This window comes from Salmo salar, chromosome ssa19 (assembly GCF_905237065.1).
Source record: "Salmo salar chromosome ssa19, Ssal_v3.1, whole genome shotgun sequence".
NCBI lineage: Eukaryota > Metazoa > Chordata > Actinopteri > Salmoniformes > Salmonidae > Salmo > Salmo salar.
Window position 1 is genome coordinate 77,828,411 of NC_059460.1, and position 26,353 is coordinate 77,854,763.

The following is a 26,353-nucleotide window of genomic DNA, read 5'->3' on the forward strand; positions in this document are numbered from 1 at the left end:
GCCCATTCTTCAAGGCAAAACTGCTCCAGCTCCTTCAAGTTGGATGGGTTACGCTGGTGTACAGCAATCTTTAAGTCATACCACAGATTCTTAATTGGATTGAGGTCTGGGCTTTGACTAGGCCATTCCAAGACATTTAAAATGTTTCCCCTTAAACCACTTGAGTGTTGCTTTAGCAGTATGCTTAGGGTCATTGTCCTGCTGGAAGGTGAACCTCTGTCCCAGTCTCAAATCTCTGGAAGACTGACACAGGTTTCCCTCAAGAATTTCCCTGTATTTAGCGCCATCCATCATTCCTTCTATTCTGACCAGTTTCCCAGTCCCTGCCGATGAAAAACATCCCCACAGCATGATGCTGCCACCACCAGGCTTCACTGTGGGGATGGTGTTCTCAGGCTGATGAGAGGTGTTGGGTTTGCACCAGACTTAGTGTTTTCCTTAATGGCCAAAAAGCTCAGTTTTAGTCTCATCTGACCAGAGTACCTTCTTCCATATGTTTGGAGAGTCTCCCACATGCCTTTTGGCAAACACAAAACATGTTTGCTTATTTTTTTCTGGCCACTTCCGTAAAGCCCAGCTCTGTGGAGTGTATGGCTTAAAGTGGTCCTATGGACAGATAATCCAATCTCCGCTGTGGAGCTTTGCAGCTCCTTCAGGGTTATCTTTGGTCTCTTTGTTGCCTCTCTGATTAATGCCCTTTTTGCCTGGTCTGTGAGTTTTGGTGGGTGGCCCTCTATTGGCAGGTTTGTTGTGGTGCCATATTCTTTCAATTTTTTAATAATGGATTTAATGGTGCTTCGCGGGATGTTCAAAGTTTCTGATATTTTTTTATAACCCAACCCTGATCTGTACTTCTCCACAAAGTTGTCCCTGACCTGTTTGGAGAGCTCCTTGGTCTTCATAGTGCTGCTTGCTTGGTGGTGCTCCTTGCTATGTGGTGTTGCAGACTCTGGGGTCTTTCAGAACAGGTGTATATATACTGAGATCATGTGACACTTAGATTGCACACAGGTGGACTTTATTTAATTAATTATGTGACTTCTGAAGGTAATTGGTTGCACCAGATCTTTTTTAGGGGCTTCATAGCAAAGGGGGTGGATACATTTTTTTTAATTTTTGGAAACAAGTTATTTTTTTAAATTCACTTCAACAATTTTGACTATTTTGTGTATGTCCATTACACGATATCCAAATAAAAATCTATTTAAATTACAGGTTGTAATGCAACAAAATAGGAAAAACGCCAAGGGGGGTGAATACTTTTGCAAGGCACTGTATACACATAAGATGGATTTCAGTAGGTGATGTAACTAGTAGTTACTGATTGTGGGCTGAAAGCTGTTGATAGAATGAAAGAGAATAAATAATTCAAAAAAATGGGAAGACATGTTAGTAGATTGGATCGCTGAACCCAGCAGAAGCTATTAGGCAAGTGTGTTGAGTGTTTATCTATCAGCAAGCATATGATGCCAATTGTGTCCTATGTAAATAAAATATCACAAAAATTGCCATTATAATCCTGTCATTTGGGCACAAAGGAAGAACTGCGCCACACTGGAGGTCACGAGTGCATTGTGGCAGATTGGCCTGATTCACAAAACCACCTTACTAAGCACGATGGGGAGCTCTGTGAATGAGGGACAGTGGAGAGAGAAACAATGTACCGGGGGAAAAAAAGGGTTTGACAACACGTGAGGGGAAAGGCAGAGAACAGTGCGTGACACTGACAAGTCTGAGAAAAGGGCATTTATCATGAGTTCAGTTCATTGCTTCACACTTAATACTAGTCAAGCCAGTTGATCAAATGTGTGGTAAAAGGGGGACAGCAGCAAATAGATGGAGGTTCTCAGTTACAAGGTTAAACCAGTATCAGACTAAAAAGAAACAAACAAAAACATACTAGTAACACACAAAAAATTAAATAACTTCTAAAAAGCACAGACAATATAAATTAAAAAGTGAGAACTAGGAACAGAACCTCTGAACAACGATAGAACCCTAATAGTAGAATGGTTCAAGTGCAGGAGTTTGAAGTTTAACCAATTTGAATGTGTTCCAACTACTGTCCCACTTGTCATCTGTAGTAACACAAATCCTACATTTCGCTGGATTTGACTGGCGTGAAATAGCTGGTTGACGTGGTGTGCTAGGATTGGCTAACGGCCCCTGTCAGCTTCATCTTCTGCTCAGCAGGAAGTGACTTCATGGCGCCCTCGAATTCCTGGGAGTGACGCTGAGCGACGTCTCGGAGCAGCATGACCAGGGTGTTCTGGGTTTCTGGAAGACAAAGACCTATGTTGTTATTACATTGTTAGAATGTTGTTATATTCACATAAGACAACATTGCTACACAACAAGGTGAGGAAACCTGTCAGGATTTAAAGCTCTCGCCTGTGTCAAGATCCTTGGTTCCCAGGACGTGGCTGGAAGCAGATACTATTGGCTTAATTTGACTCAGGACCTAAGGAGACAACATAAATATCAGTACTAATATACAAACAGATGGGTATGTAACAACACAATTAGATTAGTCAACATGATGTAAAAACACCACTAAAGATCAGCATACCAGTGCAGGGTTCTGAGAGTAGAGCATGGCCAAGCAGCTGTACACAGTCTTATTCTCCTCCATGTCCTCCCTCAGAGGGAGGCGAGCCAGGAGGGCAGGGAACACCTAGGACAGGCGGATGGACAGATGGACAGACAAACAGAATTAGCTAAGTGAGCATCACGGAGGACAATCAGTTCATCAACTCATGTGTCTGTATGTCAAAAAGCCTGTAGCAAACTCTTACATTGTAAATCTAATGTAGAGCATTTGGGACATTAAAGAACTGGAGACAAGGCTACAGACACAGGTCGCATATAATCTCAGAGGGTCCAAATCCTAACATCGGAGCCACTCAAACTTCTACACAAATCTTTGAGTCATGCACAAACCTCAAAATAGGCAGTGGCCCAGTATTACATCCCATGAATGAACGTGCATAGACAGTACCTGTTCCAGAGGGACACCCTCCATGTTGCTCATGATCATCCTGCAGAGGGCCGCACACAGGTTGTCAATCACCCTCCTGTCCTGTTCTTTGGACAGCAGGTTGGAGAAGAGGGACAGCATCATGGGGTAGTCTCTGGGAGGGACAGGAGTTGAGGAAAAGACCCTGGTCTTCTGGGACAGGTCAGTAACATAGTAATAGATTATAATGATATGGTCAGGGCTGGTCAATGTGTCTAGCTACTCATCAGAACCATAGCACGGTTATCTGTGATCGATCCTGAACACACACACACACACACACACACACACACACACACACACACACACACACACACACACACACACACACACACACACACACACACACACACACACACACACACACACACACACACACACACACACACACACACACACACACACACACACACACACACACACTTCATTATTATTGAGGGATACTGTGCGACGAGGGGTCCAGCAGCCTGGGCCAGTGCTCCCAGTGCGAACACGCTGTTGTTGCGAACCTCACTGTCGCAGTCTCTCACCCCAGCCACCAGGACAGGCAGCAGCTGATTGGACAGTTTGCCGGCACAGGCCCTGCCCCCAGACACGTTGACGAGGGATTGCAGGATCTCTCCGAGCGTGCCCACGGAGAATGAACGGTCGGCCACTGTGTACGACAACTTCTACAGAGGAAGAGGAATAAATCCACTCATTCAATACATATAACTACATCTAACTAAAAGGTTTATCCTTTCTGCGCTTAAGGTGACTTTTTTTGCAAACTCAAAATAAAACTCTAGTTGAGGAAATTGTAGAACTAGGAATTAGGTCTATTTATCTCTATATTGATGGCTTTTCAACTAGAGTAAATGACTTGTGTTAAGGGAGAAACGGTGTCGTGATGGTTGTGTTACTCACAGCCTTGTTCATTATGAGCGGCAGCAGCTCGTTGAGATAGGGCTGGAAGGTCTCCGCTGGGACGGCAGAGGCTAGCAGGGGGATCCCCTCGCCGGCAAACTCCTGCAGCATGGCATCATACTCCGCCTAGAACGTTCATATCATACACCTGAAAGTACAGCCAATCCTGCCCGGTGAAGGACAGAGTGGTAAAAGAAAGAGAGGAAGTCTCACCTGCTGCTCGTCGTCATCTGCCTCATCTCCTCCTCCGTCCTGACAGACAGTCTGTAGAGAGACGGGGGGGGGGTCAATGGCTTATCAGAAAGTTTTCCTATTTTACTGTAGACATTTTAAGCTAACGCACTATAATCCACTGTAACAAAAACAGATAAAAATACACCTTATGGAACTGTGAAGAGACACACACAGAGACACATGCACAATTTCATACACACTCCAGATATGTGGTAGGAGAGTAGTGGCCCGAGGGAACACAATGTGTTGGGAAATCTATGGTGAAATGTAATGTTGTTTTAATTGTATATAACTGCCTTAATTTAGCTGGACACGAGGAAGAGTAGCTGCAGCCTTGGCAGGAACGAATGGGGATCCTTAATAAATACAAACACATATCCTGATTTCAGATATCCTAAATGAATTCATCTGAGAAACCCAGTTTGAAGTGCGCTCAGGCCCAGCTTGGTTGGTCTGGGCTCACCCTCTTCTTGAGCACGTCTCGGATGGCCTGGCTGATCTCCTGCAGGCGCCCGGGGCTCTGCAGTGCCTCCCCCTGGCAGGCCTTCAGCACAGCGTTCATGGCCTCCAGCACGCCCATCACCACTTGGCGCTCACGCTCACTATGGACCGCCTCCAGGAAGCTTGGCAGCACCACCCCCAGCAGCTTCTGCAGGGCTGGACAGAGGAAGAGAAGCACAACTCCATTTTTTGTTTCAGAGAGGTATAAAGAGAAAGAGAGGTATAGAGGTATAGATAGAGAGATATAGAGAGAGAGGTATAAAGAGAGAGGTAGAGAGAGGGGTATAAAGAGAAAGAAAGGTATAGATAGAGAGGTATAGAGCGAGAGGTATAAAAAAAAATCAAATTTTATTGGTCACATACACGTGTTTAGCAGAGAGGTATAAAGAGAGAGGTATAGAGATATATAAGAGAAGAGAAAGAGCAAGCGAGGTATAGGTAAACATACACAGTATCAGTCAAAAGTTTGGACACCTACTCATTCAAGCGTTTTTCTTCATTTTTACTATTTTCTACATTGTACAATAATAGCAAAGACATCAAAACTATGAAATAAAAAAAGTTATAGTCGCCTTGATGACAGTTTTGCACTCTCTTGGCATTCTCTCAACCAGCTTCACCTGGAATGCTTTTCCAACAGTCTTGAAGGAGTTCCCACATATGCCGAGCGCTTTCCCTTCACTCGGTCCAACTCATCCCAAACCATCTCAATTGGGTTGAGGTCAGGTGATTGTGGAGGCCAGGTCATCTGATGCAGCACTCCATCACTCTCTTTCTTGGTCAAATAGCCCTTACACAGCCTGGAAGTGTGTTGGGTCATTGTCCTGTTGAAAAACAAATAATAGTCCCACTAAGTGCAAACCATGGGATGGCGTATCGCTGCAGAATGCTGTGGTAGTGTGCCTCGAATTCTTAATAAATCACTGAGTGTCACCAGCAAAGCACCCACACACCATCACACCTCCATGCTTCACGGTGGGAACTACACATGCGGAGATCATCTGTTCACCTACTCTGCATCTCACAGACACAGCGGTTGGAACCAAAAACCTCAAATTTGGAATCAGACCAAAGGACAGATTTCCATCCGTCTAATGTCCATTGCTCGTGTTTCTTGGCCCAAGCAAGTCTCTCCTTCTTATTGGTGTCCTTTAGTAGTGGTTTCTTTGCAGCAATTCGACCATGAAGTCCTGATTCATTCACTGATTCCTCTGAACAGTTGATGTTGAGATGTGTCTGTTACTTGAACTCTGTGAAGCATTTATTTGGGCTGCAATTTCTGAGGCTGGTAACTCTAATGAACTTATCCTCTGCAGCAGAGGTAACTCTGGGTCTTCCTTTCCTGTGGCGGTCCTCATGAGAACCAGTTTCATCATAGCGCTTGATGGTTTTTGCGACTGCACTTGAAGAAACTTTCAAAGTTCTTGAAATTTTCCAGATTGACTGACCTTCATGTCTTAAAGTAATGATGTACTGTCATTTCTCTTTTATTTAACTAGGCAAGTCAGTTAAGAACAAATTCTTATTTACAATGACAGCCTAGTGGGTTAACTGCCTTGTTCAGGGGCAGAACGACAGATTTTTACCTTGTCAGCTCGGGGATTTGATCTAGCAACCTTTCGGTTACTGGCCCAACACTCTAACCACTAGGCTACCTGCCGCCCCATTTGAGCTGTTCTTGCCACAATATGGACTTGGTCTTTTACCAAATAGGGCTGTCTTCTGTATACCACCCCTACCTTGTCACAACACAACTGATTGGCTCAAACACATTTAGAAGGAAATAAATGCCACAAATGAACTTTTAACAAGGCACAGCTGTTAATTGAAATGCATGAAGCTGGTTGAGAGAATGCCAAGAGTGTGCAAAGCTGTCATCAAGGTATCAAGGGTGGCTACTTAGAAGAATCTAAAATATATTTTGAATTGTTTAACACTTTTTTGGTTACTACATGATTCCATGTGTGTTATTTCATAGTTTTGATGTTTTCACTATTATTCTACAATGTAGAAAATAGTAAAAAATAAAGAAAAACCCCTGAATGAGTAGGTGTGTCCAAATGTTTGACTGGTACTGTATGTGATGTGCGCTGAGAGAGAGTGCGAGCAAGAGAGAGACACCCTGGTGGTCGGCCTCAGTGGGATTCTCCTGCCACACTTTGTGCTGAGCTCGGCAGAACTGGCCCATGGCCACGAAGGCAGCCCTGCGCACATCCTCGTGGGGAAACTGAGGGGAGGGGGACACAGAATGCATGGTCAGATAAACAAATGCTAACCCACACCCACACACTGACTGAATGCCCTTCATGGCTCATTACACAGAGAAAGGGGGTGGATGAGCAGTGCTACAGTGCTTACATCACGCAGCTCATAGACCTGCTGAAAGCTGGACTCCAGGAAGGGCTGGAAGGCAGCACTGAAGGGGTGAACAGGGAAAAAAAAGGACATCAGTAACTACTAATGGACTTGACGCTCTCCCGGTGCTCAAAGTGCTGACATTGTACATGAGGGAAAATACACTACATGACCAAAAGTATGTGGACACCCACTCATCAAACAGGTCAGGTGCAGGCCAGCCAAGTTCTTCCACACCAATCTTGACAAACCATTTCTGTATGGACCTCGCTTTGTGCACGAGGGCATTGTCATGCTGTAACAGAAAAGGGCCTTTCCCAAACTGTTGCCACAAAGTTGGAAGCACAGAATTATCTAGAATGTCATTGTATGCTGAAGCGTAAAGATTTCCCTTCACTGGAACTAAGGGGCCTAGCCCGAACCATGAAAACAGTCCCAGACCATTATTCCTCCTCCACCAAACTTTACAGTTGGCACTATGCATTGGGGCAGGTAGCATTCTCCTGGCATCCGCCAAACCCAGATTTGTCCGTCGGACTGCCAGAACCAATTTCATGAAGCTCCCGACGAACAGTTTTTGTTGCTTCCAGAGGCAGTTTGGAACTCGGTAGTGAATGTTGCAACTGAGGACAGATGATTTTTTACGCGGTGCGCGCTTCAGCACTCGGCGGTCCCGTTCTGTGAGCTTGTGTGGCCTACCACTTCACGGCTGAGCCGTTGTTTCTCTTAGACATTTCCACTTCACAATAACAGCACTTACAGTTAACATGGCAGCTCTAGCAGGGCAGAAATTTTACGAACTGACTTGTTGGAAAGGTGGCATCCTATGATGGTGTCACATTGAAAATCACTGAGCTCTTCATTAAGGCCATTCTACTGCCAATGTTTGTCTATGGAGATTTCATGGCGGTGTACTAGATTTTAAACACTTAGCAACAGGTGTGGCTGAAATAGCCAAATCCACTAAGTTGAAGGGGTGTCCACATACTTTTGTATATATAGTGTATATACAGCATAGGAATGAATATATAATCTTTTTTTTATTTTATTCAACAGAACACACATTTCAGTTGCTGGGAAGTGAAACGACTGTATACCAGGACTCCCGGCACAGAGGAATGGAGACCAACGATGCCAGATGTCGAATTGTTCATGCACTGACTAATGAACAGTGGAACCAGACTAGTGGCTGGCTGCTGATACCATGCAGTCCTGAATGAATATAGAGCCTTAATGGTCTGTGACAACCACCACCAAAGATCTCTATGCTCTCGAGTCTTTACCCGGTGTTGAAGGCAATCTCTCCCAGGGCGTCACAGGTGTCCTCCTTCTCATCAATGTAGGCGTTCTCTACACTGAACCTGGGGAATGAAGTGAGAGCACAGAGGTTAGGATGGGGGATGGAGAGGTCCCTCTGCCTAGCTCAGTGCCGGGAAAAACAACATGGTTACCATTGACACCGTTTATGAGAGCTGCCTTGAAGGCTGCTTTAGGGAGCCTTTGCATTGTGTATGAACATCAAACATCATCATCAACATCTCAGACATGTACCCGGCGATGTCTGGGTCCACGGTGTCAGTCCCCTCCTCATCCAAAATGGTGTCTCCCTGAGCCTCGTCGTCATCATCGTCATCCAGCAGGACAAACGTCTTGTCCTCCTCAAGGTGAGCCTGATCATGGAGAAAAGAGTTCATCAGAGGATAAATTCTTTCAGACATTATGGATGTGCATATCATGATACCAGGATCAACTCCATTTCAATTCAGTCCATTGAAAATGTCATTACGTGGACTTTTCATTCATGCACTTCATGTCATGTCCTGAATTGGCTGAGTTGAAATGGAATACGCCAAGTCCTGAGTGGTGAGAATAGGAAGGGTTTGGAGCCATGAAGCCCATTGACTGACCGTGACTCCCTCTGTGGACTTGAGAGACAGAAGCATGATGGTGGTGATGGCAGTGAGGTGTGGGTTCAGACAGTCTGGACTCACTGTGGACACGGCCGAAAACAGGCTGTACCTGCACCCACAGAGAGAAAGACAGAGAGTTGGACGATATACAAACGAATCAACAACTCAGAAAACAGCACTCTGAAAGCCCACCCCAAAAAGGTTGGCAGGACTTCTACTAGAGAGTGGCAGTATCTGGCACACAAACACCCGTTAACTACGCACGTGCAGCGGCGCAGGTCTGGGTCGTCGATAGCGTTGGTGAGATTGAGTCCCAGCTGAACACACTCTGCAGCCAGGGGGCTGAACACCTCCTTACCTATGGTGCGGGCCAGCACTGACAGAGTATCTGAAAGGACAATGTATACACATCAATCCCCATTCACAGGTGACTCATAGTTCATTACACAACACGGGTTCCGATAGCTCAGTTAGTTGGAGCACAGTGCTATGAAATATAAGAGTTTAAAGTTAGAAACCTATCGGGGCCACATATGGTATACTGTCAAGTCTAAGCTGTCAGTCATATTGACTAAAAGTGTCTGCTGAATGACCACATCAAACTGACTAAGCCTTAGAGATAGTTAACCTACCCAGAGCCTGTGTCTGCAGAGACCTCATCTCATCCCTGGTGTCAGTGAGGAAGCCCTTCAGACTCTCAATGACAGGCAGGAAGTAAGGAACTAGCTTCTCTTTGGCTGCATTGGCTGAAAGGAAGAGAGGAGTTAATACAGTTAGTGATGTATGCACCACTTGCATCTCAACAGTCTCAAGTGGCTTCCTCTACTTCTGTCCTCTCCATCTGCACTGATCTGAAAACAGTATTTAAAGCAACTGGGACTACATTTGAGCTTTCAGACCAGTGTGGATGAAGGAAGACACAAGCGCTACATTATTGAATGTAACATGCTCTATTGAAAGACCTTTAGCTGGGTGTTACCTATAGCTCCTATAGCACTGACAGCCAGCTCTTTGAGCTTCAGGTTCTCTGCGTTGCTGAGGGCAGACAACATGGTCTCCATCAGGGTGGGCAGGTAGGGCTCAATCTCTGAACCTGATAGGGGATGGAACACTGTTAGTGAAAATATCAGCACAGAACAGAGATGATGACAAATGTGTACATCTTATTTGTACATTGAAAGTAGTCTGGGGGACGAGACTAAAAAACAAGAGTCATTGACTGAATATTTGTTTACCTAGCTACAGTTTAGCATTGTATTATCTGAGTATAGAACAGAGCAGAATGAAATAATAGCAAGAGAGATGGTTATGGATCAGGATAAGGTGAATGGGAGGATTCTCACCCAGGTTTTCCAGGAAGTTCTCCAGGGCGTAGAAGGCCTTGGTGACGTGTCCGATCTTGGCCTGGTTCAGAGCAGACATGTAGGCCAGCAACAGTGGCATCAGCTCAGCACAGTACTTACTGACCTCAGGCTGCAGGTGCTCAGAAAACTGTCCCAGGGCAAAGAGGCCGGCGCTGCGGACCACTTGGTTACTGTCTGACAGACTCTGGCACACCGTCTGCAACATGGACGACAGCATCCTGACAGACAGACAGAGTGGGATTAGCAGGAAAAATACAATGTCTCCATTTGAATAAGAGGAAAAAACCATGACTGTGGTTTATAGCTACATTAAACACTGAAGGACTGGACATTGCCAAATGTAAACCTTTAAAACATTTAAAAAACTGTTTTTTTTTTGACAGGGAGCCACTGAATAGACATCAGAAACAGCATTGCACAGGGGACTCACTTGGTCCGTATGTGGTCGGCACAGCCCTCGGCCAGCACTGCCAGACACATCAGGCCAGCTTTCCTCTCATAGGGGTTATCACTGGCCAGACATGCTTGAGTCAGCGGCATCTGATGGACACACCATGGGTCAGACATACATACTAAAACCATATGTACTTCTATGTGGAAATTGGTGTACCTCAGTACAAGACTGCAAATTAGTAAAAAGTACTGCACTGCAAATTTGTAAAAAAATACTGCTGCTACAATCCTACCGCTATGTCACAGAGATGATAATAACATGAATTGAAATGACTGATTGGCAGGCAAATGATTTATGAAGCAAGTGAGTGTGTTCACTAACCAGTTGGTGGAATAGTTTCTCAGGGGGCATGTGAAGAGCCATGGTGTCAATAACCTGCAAACAAAAATACATTCCATTTCAAACAGGCTCTCTGAAACAACATCACCTGTTTTCTGTGCATTATATATACAGTCCAACAACAGAGAAGGGAAGTTGACCTGAGCAGCAAAGTGTTTGGGACTCTCGTTGTCAGTGTCGTCCTCATTGCTGTTCTCCTCGTCCTCAGGGTCCTCCTCCCCAGGTGGTGGCGCTGCACTAAGCACGGGAAACACCGTCTGCAGGATGGGATTGAGCAGCTTCTGCTTTAACACTGTCTGAAGGGGAGAGAGAGAACAACCCAGCATACATAACTTGACAAGCTCCACATATTTTTACTGACAAAAGGAGAAAGGCTCATCTATGGTTTAAAGTGGCTTCCTCTCCTTCTCTGAAAACACAGGCTAGGGAATTTGCGTTCACCTGTCCATTTATTTAGTGAGATGGGGAAAGGAGACAAGGGATGACGCCACTTGAGAGAGACTATTGACATATACCTCAGTTTAAGAAAAGAGGGCTCACTGGAGGGTGAATGTAGGCCAGGGCATCCATTTTATAACTGGTGACTTTACCTTGCTCTTGAGACGAATGAGAAAAGCAATGCAGGACAGAGCCTTCACACGCAGAGAGTCAGTCAGTGTGGTGTCTGCACTGACCTGAGACACACATACACACATTTCATTGTCAACAAGACAAACCATCACTTTTCCTACAATGGCATGTAAGCAAAAAGTCATTCGAAATATTTTTAGAAGCTCCTTGTTCTCACCTCCAAGCAGAAGTGGACAATTTCAGCAATATGTGGGACCATGATGGACACCTCACTCTCCATCAGCTCATCAAACACCTCCATGGCCTCACTGGCCTGATCCTGGTCAACACATAGAAACAGTCCAATAACACCTCCATGGCCTCACTGGCCTGATCCTGGTCAACACATAGAAACAGTCCAATAACACCTCCATGGCCTCACTGGCCTGATCCTGGTCAACACATAGAAACAGTCCAATAACACCTCCATGGCCTCACTGGCCTGATCCTGGTCAACACATAGAAACAGTCCAATAACACCTCCATGGCCTCACTGGCCTGATCCTGGTCAACACATAGAAACAGTCCAATAACACCTCCATGGCCTCACTGGCCTGATCCTGGTCAACACATAGAAACAGTCCAATAACGCCTCCATGGCCTCACTGGCCTGATCCTGGTCAACACATAGAAACAGTCCAATAACGCCTCCATGGCCTCACTGGCCTGATCCTGGTCAACACATAGAAACAGTCCAATAACGCCTCCATGGCCTCACTGGCCTGATCCTGGTCAACACATAGAAACAGTCCAATAACACCTCCATGGCCTCACTGGCCTGATCCTGGTCAACACATAGAAACAGTCCAATAACACCTCCATGGCCTCACTGGCCTGATCCTGGTCAACACATAGAAACAGTCCAATAACACCTCCATGGCCTCACTGGCCTGATCCTGGTCAACACATAGAAACAGTCCAATAACGCCTCCATGGCCTCACTGGCCTGATCCTGGTCAACACATAGAAACAGTCCAATAACGCCTCCATGGCCTCACTGGCCTGATCCTGGTCAACACATAGAAACAGTCCAATAACACCTCCATGGCCTCACTGGCCTGATCCTGGTCAACACATAGAAACAGTCCAATAACACCTCCATGGCCTCACTGGCCTGATCCTGGTCAACACATAGAAACAGTCCAATAACACCTCCATGGCCTCACTGGCCTGATCCTGGTCAACACATAGAAACAGTCCAATAACACCTCCATGGCCTCACTGGCCTGATCCTGGTCAACACATAGAAACAGTCCAATAACACCTCCATGGCCTCACTGGCCTGATCCTGGTCAACACATAGAAACAGTCCAATAACACCTCCATGGCCTCACTGGCCTGATCCTGGTCAACACATAGAAACAGTCCAATAACGCCTCCATGGCCTCACTGGCCTGATCCTGGTCAACACATAGAAACAGTCCAATAACGCCTCCATGGCCTCACTGGCCTGATCCTGGTCAACACATAGAAACAGTCCAATAACGCCTCCATGGCCTCACTGGCCTGATCCTGGTCAACACATAGAAACAGTCCAATAACGCCTCCATGGCCTCACTGGCCTGATCCTGGTCAACACATAGAAACAGTCCAATAACGCCTCCATGGCCTCACTGGCCTGATCCTGGTCAACACATAGAAACAGTCCAATAACGCCTCCATGGCCTCACTGGCCTGATCCTGGTCAACACATAGAAACAGTCCAATAACGCCTCCATGGCCTCACTGGCCTGATCCTGGTCAACACATAGAAACAGTCCAATAACACCTCCATGGCCTCACTGGCCTGATCCTGGTCAACACATAGAAACAGTCCAATAACACCTCCATGGCCTCACTGGCCTGATCCTGGTCAACACATAGAAACAGTCCAATAACGCCTCCATGGCCTCACTGGCCTGATCCTGGTCAACACATAGAAACAGTCCAATAACGCCTCCATGGCCTCACTGGCCTGATCCTGGTCAACACATAGAAACAGTCCAATAACGCCTCCATGGCCTCACTGGCCTGATCCTGGTCAACACATAGAAACAGTCCAATAACGCCTCCATGGCCTCACTGGCCTGATCCTGGTCAACACATAGAAACAGTCCAATAACGCCTCCATGGCCTCACTGGCCTGATCCTGGTCAACACATAGAAACAGTCCAATAACGCCTCCATGGCCTCACTGGCCTGATCCTGGTCAACACATAGAAACAGTCCAATAACGCCTCCATGGCCTCACTGGCCTGATCCTGGTCAACACATAGAAACAGTCCAATAACGCCTCCATGGCCTCACTGGCCTGATCCTGGTCAACACATAGAAACAGTCCAATAACGCCTCCATGGCCTCACTGGCCTGATCCTGGTCAACACATAGAAACAGTCCAATAACACCTCCATGGCCTCACTGGCCTGATCCTGGTCAACACATAGAAACAGTCCAATAACACCTCCATGGCCTCACTGGCCTGATCCTGGTCAACACATAGAAACAGTCCAATAACACCTCCATGGCCTCACTGGCCTGATCCTGGTCAACACATAGAAACAGTCCAATAACACCTCCATGGCCTCACTGGCCTGATCCTGGTCAACACATAGAAACAGTCCAATAACACCTCCATGGCCTCACTGGCCTGATCCTGGTCAACACATAGAAACAGTCCAATAACACCTCCATTGCCTCACTGGCCTGATCCTGGTCAACACATAGAAACAGTCCAATAACACCTCCATGGCCTCACTGGCCTGATCCTGGTCAACACATAGAAACAGTCCAATAACACCTCCATGGCCTCACTGGCCTGATCCTGGTCAACACATAGAAACAGTCCAATAACACCTCCATGGCCTCACTGGCCTGATCCTGGTCAACACATAGAAACAGTCCAATAACACCTCCATGGCCTCACTGGCCTGATCCTGGTCAACACATAGAAACAGTCCAATAACACCTCCATGGCCTCACTGGCCTGATCCTGGTCAACACATAGAAACAGTCCAATAACACCTCCATGGCCTCACTGGCCTGATCCTGGTCAACACATAGAAACAGTCCAATAACACCTCCATGGCCTCACTGGCCTGATCCTGGTCAACACATAGAAACAGTCCAATAACACCTCCATGGCCTCACTGGCCTGATCCTGGTCAACACATAGAAACAGTCCAATAACACCTCCATGGCCTGATCAACACATAGAATAACTCCAATCAAGGGACAATAGTGTTTTTCCACAGTCATCCCTGAAGACTTGTGCAGTCACCAGTGGTGCTAGTGGGGGCTGACATATTGAACTATCCCCTACCTGGTCTGCCTTGATGAGGTGTCTGAGAGCAATGATCAGTGTTGGGATGAGGGAGCGCATTAGGTTCTGAAAGACACAAGACATTTCATTTCAACACAGCAACGAAGGAAACTGGAAGACTAAAACTTCTGTTCACTCCAAAAGGACATCAAATAGATAAGATTGTGGCCTCACCATCTCTTCTGTGCCAGTGTAGGCAGTCATAGCGGTGAGGGTGAGGATGCAGTAGTACATGGCTGTGGGGTTGTCCAGGTCTTGCAGCACGGTGCCAAACAGCTGCAGCAGTTGGCGATAGTGGGGCTTGAAGGGCTCCGGATTGGACTCCACCACTTTGCTGAGCAAGAGTAGACCCACCTGAGGGAGACATTTTTGATCTATGCATATTCTGACCAATCAGTGAGCAACCATCAAGAGCGCCGGTCAAATCCAAATAAAGCACGACCTCTCTCTGTTCACGTTGTCAGGACAAGCCAACTGAAGACATCCTTTAATATCCTGTGAATTACAACAAATATGTTGCAGTGTTTTAGTTCTACCTAAAGAAGCTGATACCTGTCTGTCCATTGGGTTGTTGCTCTTGGTAGACTGGTTGAGGAGTGTGAATAGAGCAGGCCAGCGGTCTGGCGTCTCGTGTTTGACCATCACTGCGCTGAGCTGCGAGAGGGAGTGGCGCACTGTGTGTCTGGAAACAGAGACAGGGGTTATTGTCAAGTTCAAATGTAACACGTTTCATTGGTGTGTATGGATGAGTTAGTGGTTATGGTCCGATATAGGTTATAGCTATCTGTTTGATAATCCATTGATATTCTAATAAATCGCGTTTTCCACCTCAAAACAAAATGTGTGACTGTGTGTTTTTATGTAAAGGATAAAATATGCTTACTCTGTTTCCTGCTGGAAGGCTTGCAGGACCACTGCTTTCAAACTATGAAGCAAGAAAAACAATTCTCAAATACAATAGAAATGTAAAACAAATAAAGCTCAGTGGGAATTCATTCAACAGTCCAATACAGAGGACTTGAAAATGACTGATTGTGGGGAATTGGACAACAAAGGGCAGCCAACCTCTCTCTGTGATCAGGGCTAATCTTCTTCCAATGCTTCTTCACTCTCATCCGCAACATTACTGCAGCTGACTGGCGGATCTGATGAGGGGGGAGCAACAATTCATTCACTGATGAGAGCCAGCGATAAGCCGCACAAAGATAACAACTCATGCAAGCCCCTGTGTTCCACATACCTGGCATCTTCACACAGATGATAGGTGTTAGTGTAACTAATGTGTAACCTACATACCTGAGAGTTCTGGGACCCAGTCATGACAGCACACAACGCTGGGATGATGGCTGGATCTTTAAAAGCCAGCTTCAGCTGGGCGGTGGCCTGTAGGAGAAAAATATGTTGGATATGGCAAATACTGACTGAAATAAAGTAAGCTAGCCAGGCAGCTAAAACGTTCGTGAACTGTGAAGTTTATAAAGTGACGGACCGTGTAGGAAAATAATTGTGTGTTAGTCACACTCGTTCGTGACATAATTTGGCTTGCTAATAGCTGTCCATTTTGATAACTAACGTTAACGGTGCTTGTTATCAAAGCATGCCAGGGTAAGTGTCAATCCCAATTTTACCGGCTAAATCAGGAGAGTCCTTACCTGCTGAATAATCGCATTGTCAGGCTGCGTGAGCTGTAAGAGAATCTGCTCTAGTTCCCCAGACATCTCGGCTCTTCCAAAATCTCAGTGTTTCTGAGATTTGATGTTATTATTCAAAATGATGCGCAAACTTGTCACGCTAAAATATGACCCTTGACTGGGATAAACTGGGAGAGCGTTCTGAATGGTCAAGTATAGACAGTTCGCTAACTCGACTCATATGTCAACAAATTATCTCTAGCTAGTTAGCAACTTTGCTAGCTAGCGTATCAAACATATTTATGGATCAATTTTCTCCAACGATTTTTAGCGACGGTTGGATTTCGAGTTTCAATCCGAGTCCGGTTCGTTCTATCAGAATGCCACGCGGGACAGAACCAACCCAGGGAGTGTTCCACGTGAACAGCGTTGTTAAAAAGGGCCACATTATGGAACACCGTTTCGGGTCTTTGCGTGTCAAAAAAAAAAGATACAAGTCAAATAACACTATTTTATGTGTCAAATAAGCTTGTTGACCACCCCGGACCTGGATATGACTGCACGTCACATAATTTAACGCGTTCATACATGTAGTTTTTACGTAGTTATTACACATTGATTACACTATCACTCGTATTTAATATGTCACAACGATTCATCGATACGTATGCTATGATGCTGGCTGGTAAAGTTGTCTTGAGCACCTACAGTGCTGGTCATAAAAAGAGCTAGCTAGCTCATGGATGCAAACAATGTTCATCCCCCAAAAGCGACAATCTGTTTCAGTAGCTATATAGTTAGCTAGCTAACTATATAGCTAGGTGTCATCTAAAATAACCCTAATTTAAAAGACAGTTCTTATTTGATTAATGGTCAGACCCATCTATGTGAAGCTAGCCACAATAAGGATTAGCCACAATAGTGGACCTTGCAGTTAGCCTCCAAAATAAAAGTATGTAATTGACAGTGACGCAAATAAATACAAATAGTATAATTATGCCATACTTGAATAGATCATGCTAAACGAGGTTGGAATATTATATAAACAAAAAACTATTTGTCAATTTGACAAAAATCTTTTGAAATCACACTGGATTTATTAAACGCTAGAATTGCATTGGGGGCATACTTATTTCACTGTACAGCCTTACCTATGGATTGTGGATCAATAACATGGGGTATCAGTCTACTCAGTGACACCCAGAGAACATTAGCGTCGTAGCTCTTATTGTGGGACTCTTAAAAAAACGGTCAACCTATGCGTATTGAACACTATTCCAGGGTAAAAACAATACTGTGTGGATGTTTTGGGGTCTGATAACTCTGAGGAGGACGTTGGGAAAATATATCTTGGGTATTGAGTAGACTGATAACCCATTTTATTGATCCTCAACTTTAGGTAAAGCTGTACAGTGCAATATGAATGTCAATACACACAATAGACTGACTGGGGAGGTGATTTCACACAGTCACAGTCCCACAATAAGAGCTACAACACTAATATTTGCGTAAACTCTTCACAGCTGTGTTCTGTGGTTGTCACAGAGTAGACTGATACCCCATTTCATTGCTTCACATTCCAACCTTGTTTAACATTATCTAGTCTAAATATGGCATGATTCCACCATTGGTTATCTTCTGCATCACGTTCAAATTGGTACTTTTATTTTGAAGGCAAACCGCAAATTCCACCATTGTGCCTAATCCTTATTGTGGCTAGCTTCACAACACAAAACCCGGTCGGATCGAGCCTCATGAAACTAGCTGGCTGCTTATAACGTTATCTTTGGGCAAAAGGGTTTAGTAGCTGGCTAGCTATTTATTTTCATGAACTGAAGTTGAATGTCAATTAGCGAACAACAAGTGACTACCTAGCTAATACTTACAAGGATTCCTAAATCATTGCTAAGAATAATTTCAGTTTCTAACTGGTCATTATTTTCAGGCTGGTTGTATTGGTGTTAGCTAGGTACCAAGCTAAAGCTAGCTAGCTACCCCATACATTGCAGTCGAACACAACATTTTACAATGAAACTGTTATTTGTCAAATTAGACGCTTATTTAACGTGTCAAACAGTGTTATTTGACGTGTATCTTTTTTGACACGCAAAGACCCAAACGGTGTTCCATACCACATTGAAATACACGTCAACATCAGCTGTACATGTGTACAGCGCCTGTTTTGGGGCCGAGGGCGAACATGATCAATATTGTTAGTGAACAAACTACAGTAGAATATTCTTGCATGAGTGGATGTCTAATTCTACACGTTTTCATGTTGTAAAAACGTTGTTGTTGTAGTTGAGCATGTCTCAATTGACATGCATAGTAGTATGAGATGACAATTCACACCTTTTTTAGGCCACAAAAGAGGGAGTGCCTCGTCTCACACTGACACTAAAGAAATCGATTAACGAAAACAACTACTTGCCTAACTGATTTTCCTGTTCCAAGCGGTTGTTTTCACTGGTACAAATGTTTTTGTAAGCACAAGGTGAGGAATTCACTTTTTTTGGTTTTCTTTTTACATTTTTAGAAAATTCAAATAAAATAGCCCTATGATTTATATACTAAATGCATTTAGAATAAAAAAGCACTTTTTTACTTTAGCTACATCTTCTATTCACTTGCCTGCCCCCCCCTCCTCCAACAAGCCTCCCACCCCACCCATCCCCCAAACTCACACCCCACACCTATCACCTCCCTCTGCCCAGGTAAAGGTCAATGTTAATAGTCCCATAGTCTCAACATGATCACATATTCTCACCACTAACTGAACAATTACAATTCCAATGCAGCCACGGAGGTAGACTTAAAAACAAGCATTTGAATGGTAATTCTTGGGCCAGTTTGGTCCAGTATGTAAAAGATTGCTACCAGGTGCTGAATGTACACTGCATTTACATGTCCAGCCATTGTAGCCGATTGTCTCCAAGTTGCCTGAATTGTCCTATGATACCTATAAAACGTTATTCAGTGTACTATAATTAAGAAATATGGTCCGAGGGGGTGTGGTATATGGCCAATGTATCTGCTGGGGCGGCAGATAGCCTAGTGGTTAGAGCGTTGGACTAGTAACTGTAAAGGTTGCAAGATCAAATCCCCGAGCTGACAAGGTACAGATCTGTAATTCTGCCCCTGAACAAAGCAGTTAACCCACTCTTCCTAAGCCATCATTGAAAATAAGAATTTGTTCTTAACTGACTTGCCTAGTTAAAGGTAAAATACAAATATACCATGGCTAAGGGCTGTTCTTATGCATAAGGTAACACGGAGTGCCTGGATACAGCCTTTAGCCGTGGTATATACCACAAACCCCCAAGTTGCCTTACTGCTATTATAAACTGGTTACCAAAGTAATTAGAAACAGTAAACAAGTACCTGTGGTATAAGATGTGATATACCATGGCTTTCAAACATTTTTTTCACAGGCAGACTTGTTTGGAGAACCTGGCAACTGTTAATAGCTCTACACTGAACCACACAGAATGCTTCGACCAGGATTTTTGGTAATGTCATCTTGTTACCTGATCTGTCACTCTTGCAAAGGGGAAACAAGGACTGGTTGTACAAATAAAGCATGTCTTAGAGCAAACACCGACTCAATACTTGGTTTAAGGTTGGACCTCGACAACATGTGTGGTATTAAGAGAGCAGCAGGTGCTGCAATATTCCAATTAGTTCAGAGTGGGATTGTAAAGGTACACAGTAACTTTGATTGGCTAGGATTTCAGCAGCCATTTGCATTCTTGGCTGATTTGTATTTATCCCAAAGCGGTCCATGTAAAGTAAATGGAGACTAACTGTACTACAGCTGCATATTACTCACTCTATCTAGATCAGTAAGTCATTTTTAAAGCGGTAAGTTGTAATAGAAATATGTCTTTATTGAAAAGATTGTATTTACATTGGAACCAAAATTAGTCGATGTCGACTACAGTACACAATATTGCCACAAACCCCCGAGTTGCCTTACTGCTATTATAAACTGGTTATCAAAGTAATTAGAAACAGTAAACAAGTACCTGTGGTATAAGGTGTGATATACAACAGCTTTCAGCCAATCAGCATTCAGGGCTCCAACGACCCAGTTTATAATAAGTATTTCTCCATTCATTGGTGCAGCAAAACTAAAAACTTTCACACAATCCGATTTTAATCTTTTTACAAACAAATAAAGCCCTGCCCACAAACTGTTGAGAATAGATAGGGTTCAGTCACGTTTGCCATAACATGCAGTTACATTTGTCTGTGTTGTTTTGGGCATCTACAAAGGATACTAAATGAAAGTAAAATAAAATAGCCCTATGATTTATATACTAAATGTATTTAGAATAAAAAAACATTTTTTACTCTAGCTACATCTTCTATTCACTTGCCTGCCCCCCCCCCCCAACAAGCCTCCCACCCCACCCATCCCCCAAACTCACACCCCACACCTATCACCTCCCTCTGCCCAGGTAAAGATCAATGTTAATAGTCCCATAGTCTCAACATGATCACATATTCTCACCACTAACTGAACAATTACAATTCCAATGCAGCCACGGAGGTAGACTTAAAAACAAGCATTTGAATGGTAATTCTTGGGCCAGTTTGGTCCAGTATGTGAAAGCATTGCTACCAGGTGCTGACTATACACTGCATTTACATGTCCAGACATTGTAGCCAATTGCCTCCAAGTTGCCCGAATTGAACTACAAAAATCTGTATTTGAGGAGGGATAAAGGCTCAGGTAGAAAGTGATCAGTGATCACTTACCTTGTGTTTTGAGTTGTACTAACTGCATCGTCAACAGCATGCTGTGTGAAACATGTAGGTTCCTGATTCAATTTCCACTTTTAAGCCAAATAACACAGATACCTATAGATTAAATAATGGAGTGATAATCACATCTAACCAAGTGGAGTTGTCCCCCGACCCAGGTCTATGTCCTATGTCTGGGCAAAACTAGGGAGTATAAAACATAGTCTTTAGGCTACATACTAGTCAATACATTTCTGCAGATTAAATAAATACATCTACAGTATTTCTACCACTCACAGCCACCACTGCTACACACATTTGTGTAGCCTTTCTCTACAATTCAAGCATAATGCACCACCAGCAGCCTTGATCACATTAACTGTTGAGGTCACTATTGCCTTGAGGCTACCTCCACAACAATGGGACAGCTCTGAAGAGACACTTTATGGCAGGGATGTGAGAGAATGAACATTCTGATCCAAGCGGAAATGTAATCATGTTTGACATGTGTTATAAATTAGGCCTTCACATAGAAGTGATATGTCAATTATAGAGTTAACAAATTAAAATATAAGAGAAGCAGACTGAGCAGAAAACTGTACTCATTAAACTTCAACACATTAATCAAAGGTTCTATTTTCAAAGTAAAGGGAGGGTAAAATATGGGATACACAAACAGTGGCAACTATTACAAAATACTGTGACCATTAAGTGTCCACTCATTGTGTTACTTCCAATTAATGGATATATCTGATATATATATATATATATATATATATATATATATATATATATATATGTTGGATTAATACATGGATACATGGATTAATTAATAAATTGCACCAAAATAAATCAACCATCAAATAGTTTTTCTGAGAAAAATGTTGCTTTTTGCTGCTTATTTTGCTTCTTAAAATTACTAGTTCAAGAAATAGATTAAAACTTCAGGGGAGTGATTAAATTACAAATATGTAATTTCTCCTGAACAGACCTTTCAAGGGGCGCGGCCTCAATACCGATACCTGAATGGAAGACTTGATGATTGGCTGAGACCTGACCCACACCTTTCCCTATAAACAATGACCCCAGATTCGATGGACATAATATTACACTACTTTTTTCAAAGCAGCGGAAAGCGATATTACTACTTACTACAACTTCGGTGTTTTCCAGCCGTCGGTAGTTAGTTTATACTAGCTAGCTACACGAAGAAGCTTTAAAACTTCTGGAAGGTTGGCTACAGCATCCTTATTTTGGGGGGTCTTTTTGGGCATTTCTTTCTTGCAAAGAAGAGGTTCTGTGGAAGCGATGGCAGATTGGAAGCTACCAGTGAGCTACAACCCATCCTACCATGCCTTTGCCTATGGTCTCATGTACCAAACAGGGGCTGAGCAAAATCATCCCAACTTCTCCGGCTGGGCAGAGGCCGTTTACAACTCTGGGGTCAGCGGCGGCTACCACCAGCAAGGGCAGCATCAAGGGCAGCATCAATCCCCACCCAGGAGTCCCGAACACAACGTTGGTAATGGCAATTCCCACTACCCAGGTTCTGTCATGTATCTCGGTGACCCTCACAGCCATACCCCGGGTGGACGCCTTTTCATTTCCCACAACCGGACCCTGTTTGATCAACCGCTGGAGACCGAGAGGCCAAGTAACTACACTCCAAGCGATCCAGTGTCGCACAGATCACCAGGTAAATAACGTTAGCTAGCCACGCTAGTTAACATTACATTTAGTTGTTTTGTGCAATATGGTTATCTTACCTTCTACAGTACTCTAGGTAGTTTGTCTATGAAGCAGACTGTTAGGTCGACAAAGTGGTAGTTATTGTACTTGCATTTGCTGGGTCTCTGGCTAAAGTTACGATCTCCCTCTCAAACATGGTCCATGTGTTAGTATCCGACGCCATCTTGCTAACTATATGTTTGTGCTTCTGAACCGCCAAAAATGTCCGCTCTGGTCAGACTGCATGGACAATGGCGCCACCATGTGGAACTGTTAAAATTCAACCAAGCCAGACTTTATGTACCGACAAGTGTGTATAACTTTCTCCTATTTTCTCGCTCAGATTCTTGGAGTTCGGAGACAAGCTATCCTCAAACCAACCCTACCACCTGGGTGAAAAAGGAGTTGGAAGAGGAGACGGAAAGTGGAAGCCCAAATGGTAGTGAGCATGTCTCCAGCTCCTATCCAGAGAACACAAGCTTACAAATTCTGGGCAGTGAGGACAACGCCCCGCAGTCTTTGCCCTTGCCTCTCCCAGAGAAAGCAGACAAAGACGCCCCCAAACAAAAAGCTCGAACTGCTTTTTCAACAGGCCAAATGGATGCCCTGACCCATCGGTTTAACATGCAGAGGTACCTCTCCCCTGCTGAGATGAAGGCCCTGGCTGGACTGACGGGGCTAACTTACAAACAGGTGAGTTGTTTGATTAACCTACTGTTATGAGCATAACCCAATCTTCACCATTGTGGCAAATCATACATTTAGCTGGTATTTACTTCAGATGTTGACTAATTATATGTATGTCTTGTAGGTAAAAACATGGTTCCAGAATCGCAGGATGAAACTGAAAAGGCACCAGAAAGACAACAGTTGGGAATCTGCTGGGTACCCAAACCCTGGCTACCCTAACATGCCACCACGCCCTCAGGTGAGCACAATTATAATGCTGTGTAAACCTGCACAATATACATGTTCTTTTCCTAGTTGAAATGTTTGGTTATGTTGTATAATACTACATTTATCTTAAACTACAGTTATTGCTCCAGCAGTTGTCTAGCTTGTGCCTCCTGTTGGTTGGTAACAGAGGCAATAGGCTTGGACATAGTGTCTCCAGTCTGGACAATGTCTTAAAAGCAGGATGAAACATCTCTACACACATCAGTGCTTTAGCTTCATGCTGAGCGTATGGTGATATTAACCACCATCTCTTTCTAGTATCAGGGAGAAGCCCAAACACAGATTCAGGACCATCACACCAACACTCAACAGTTCCAAGAGGCCATGTTCAAGAAGAGCCCTCAGCAGAACCTGCCTTACTACACAGGTGGATACCCTCAGCCATCCACCTCTCCCCCCCAGCCCCCTGCAAGGCCCCTGGGCAACTGGCCCCTGCCCCCAGCCATGACCCACTAAGTACCCCAATGGCTTCTACAGCACAGCAAGGGGCTACAACATGGGCAGTGTAAACACGACTCCAGCATCAGGTGACGACAGGAACCCTACTCATACCAACAGCTCCATATGCATGACCCTGTTTCACAATGCTAGCCAATAATCCACAGGTGAATATCTCAGTGGTAAATCGACGGTTGTTTTTTTTGTAAATGTATGAAATGGTTGTTTGGAAGGATTCTTATAATTAATGTTGAGATTCAGACACAGGTCATTCTCAATTGATGCGGTGTTGGCTCATTATATCAATCACCGTTTCTATTTGGACTTTTATCCCTTATTCATGTTTTTATCACAATGTTGCCTTATTTTTTTTAATAGCTTCCAGAGTTTTTACCAGAGTATTTAATATCATTGAAGAGGTCATTGCTCCTTGTGCTTTTTGACACTCAACTCTGACAAAGTTTTGATCTATGTTGGAAGTGGCAGGCTTTTATTTTCTTTTTTTATCCATCACTTAACTACTGATGCTACACATCTGAACGTGTGACATTTCTCACTGCAATGGATGTTTGTGGTTGCAAGCTGCACCAGTATAATCTTTAACGTTACTGCTATTTGTTGTGTTTTACCTATTTGAACAGTGTGTGTGTGGCGCTACCTTGCCCTTGTTAGAATCAAATGTTAGGGTTTTGTTCAGTAGCCCTGAAACTAGAAAATGCATTGGAACTGACAAGTGTTCATGTTGGGTAAGTTTTGTGCCCCAGAACTGTTCCCAGATTTTACAATTTTTTTTCTTCTATTTTTTATCATAAACCCTGTTGGTGCACAGTCCACCTGTAATGAAATGATGTGCCCATGTTGGTGGGATTTACTTTTCTTTATCTTGATTACACAGGGCAAATGTTTTTTTCAAAGGCAGACTTGTTAGGAGAACCTGGCAACTGTTAATAGCTCTACACTGAACCACACAGAATGCTTCGACCAGGATTGTTGGTAATGTCATCTTGTTACCTGATCTGTCACTCTTGCAAAGGGGAAACAACGACTGGTTGTACAAATAAAGCATGTCTTAGAGCAAACACCGACTCAATACTTGGTTTGTGTGTGTGTGTATATATATTGTATTACTTGCTATATCTATCTCATTGTAATAGATGTCTTTATTGAAAAGATTGTATTTACATTGGAACCAACTCAGTCGATGGCAACTATGGTACACAATATTGCTCCATCACTGACATTACATTATGCTAGAACTGATCCTTCTGCCAAACCGCAAGCCTGCGTCACACTGACACAGTCACGTCATACACTTCCATCCCCTTCTAGAGCCATTAACATAATTCCATTCATCCCCTTTCAGCCTTTGTGGCAGTCTGTCTGACATCCATATTTCTATAAGGCCCCTGGGATCCTCTTTTCCCCCCACAGGAGCTCTGTACACAGCCCTGTTAGTCATTTCCAAATGCATCTTTCCCCACTTCCTTGAGGCGATCACTGGCCTGTATGTGATTGGCTAAGCAAACACCTTTTTCACTTTGTTCCCACCAATCAAATCAACTACCTCAATGACAAAATGACAGGACACACATTGGGTGTGTTCCTCTACTCAGACGTTCCTGACACATGCCAGATCTTACAATGCCTGGATAGGTATTTTACATATCTACTAGCCACCTCGTTATAGCAATCTGGTGCCCGACGTGCAACCAGTGGTTGATGCACGCAACGTCTGAGCAGGGGAACCCAACCTTAAACATTCTAACTGGGCCGGTGTGTGTACACTCCCTTAGTCCATCTTGAGGCTGCGGTAGACGTTTATCTATGAAGTCACTTCCACTTCACCCCTACCTTTTTTATTGTTTAA

At 44.2% G+C, this 26,353-nt stretch overlaps 2 protein-coding genes and 1 non-coding gene across 5 annotated transcripts; 1 reads left to right on the forward strand and 2 right to left on the reverse strand.

The window, feature by feature from the left end:
• Positions 1–1,731: 1,731 nt before the first annotated feature.
• On the reverse strand, positions 1,732–23,298 carry LOC106579624 (importin-4). Of its 3 annotated transcripts, none has more exons than XM_045702752.1 (29): positions 23,204–23,298; positions 16,283–16,369; positions 16,052–16,131; positions 15,870–15,911; positions 15,539–15,668; positions 15,161–15,340; positions 14,987–15,052; positions 11,867–11,968; positions 11,670–11,753; positions 11,220–11,375; positions 11,062–11,115; positions 10,717–10,826; positions 10,266–10,504; positions 9,902–10,015; positions 9,555–9,668; positions 9,187–9,310; positions 8,920–9,031; positions 8,564–8,682; positions 8,296–8,373; positions 7,016–7,073; positions 6,779–6,884; positions 4,620–4,813; positions 4,136–4,186; positions 3,923–4,048; positions 3,461–3,687; positions 2,999–3,131; positions 2,570–2,674; positions 2,392–2,461; positions 1,732–2,277 (listed from the first exon to the last, which is right to left on the reverse strand). In XM_045702752.1, exons 1-29 carry the CDS (start codon positions 23,273–23,275, stop codon positions 2,147–2,149), a joined length of 3,264 nt encoding a protein of 1,087 aa, XP_045558708.1. In that variant the 5' UTR covers positions 23,276–23,298; the 3' UTR covers positions 1,732–2,146. The 3 variants fall into 3 exon arrangements, with proteins under 3 accessions (XP_045558708.1, XP_045558710.1, XP_045558709.1); XM_045702754.1 differs by lacking the exon at positions 23,204–23,298 and adding an exon at positions 23,130–23,151; XM_045702753.1 differs by lacking the exon at positions 23,204–23,298 and adding an exon at positions 16,639–17,152.
• LOC123729061 (small nucleolar RNA SNORA8) lies at positions 8,100–8,226 on the reverse strand. The gene has a single exon (XR_006760844.1). It is a non-coding gene; the product is annotated as a small nucleolar RNA SNORA8 (small nucleolar RNA).
• Positions 22,266–25,565, forward strand: LOC106579626 (homeobox protein koza-like). The gene is made up of 4 exons (XM_014159723.2): positions 22,266–23,059; positions 23,435–23,784; positions 23,903–24,019; positions 24,307–25,565. Exons 1-4 carry the CDS (start codon positions 22,672–22,674, stop codon positions 24,502–24,504), a joined length of 1,053 nt encoding a protein of 350 aa, XP_014015198.1. The 5' UTR covers positions 22,266–22,671; the 3' UTR covers positions 24,505–25,565.
• The last annotated feature ends 788 nt before the right edge of the window (positions 25,566–26,353 follow it).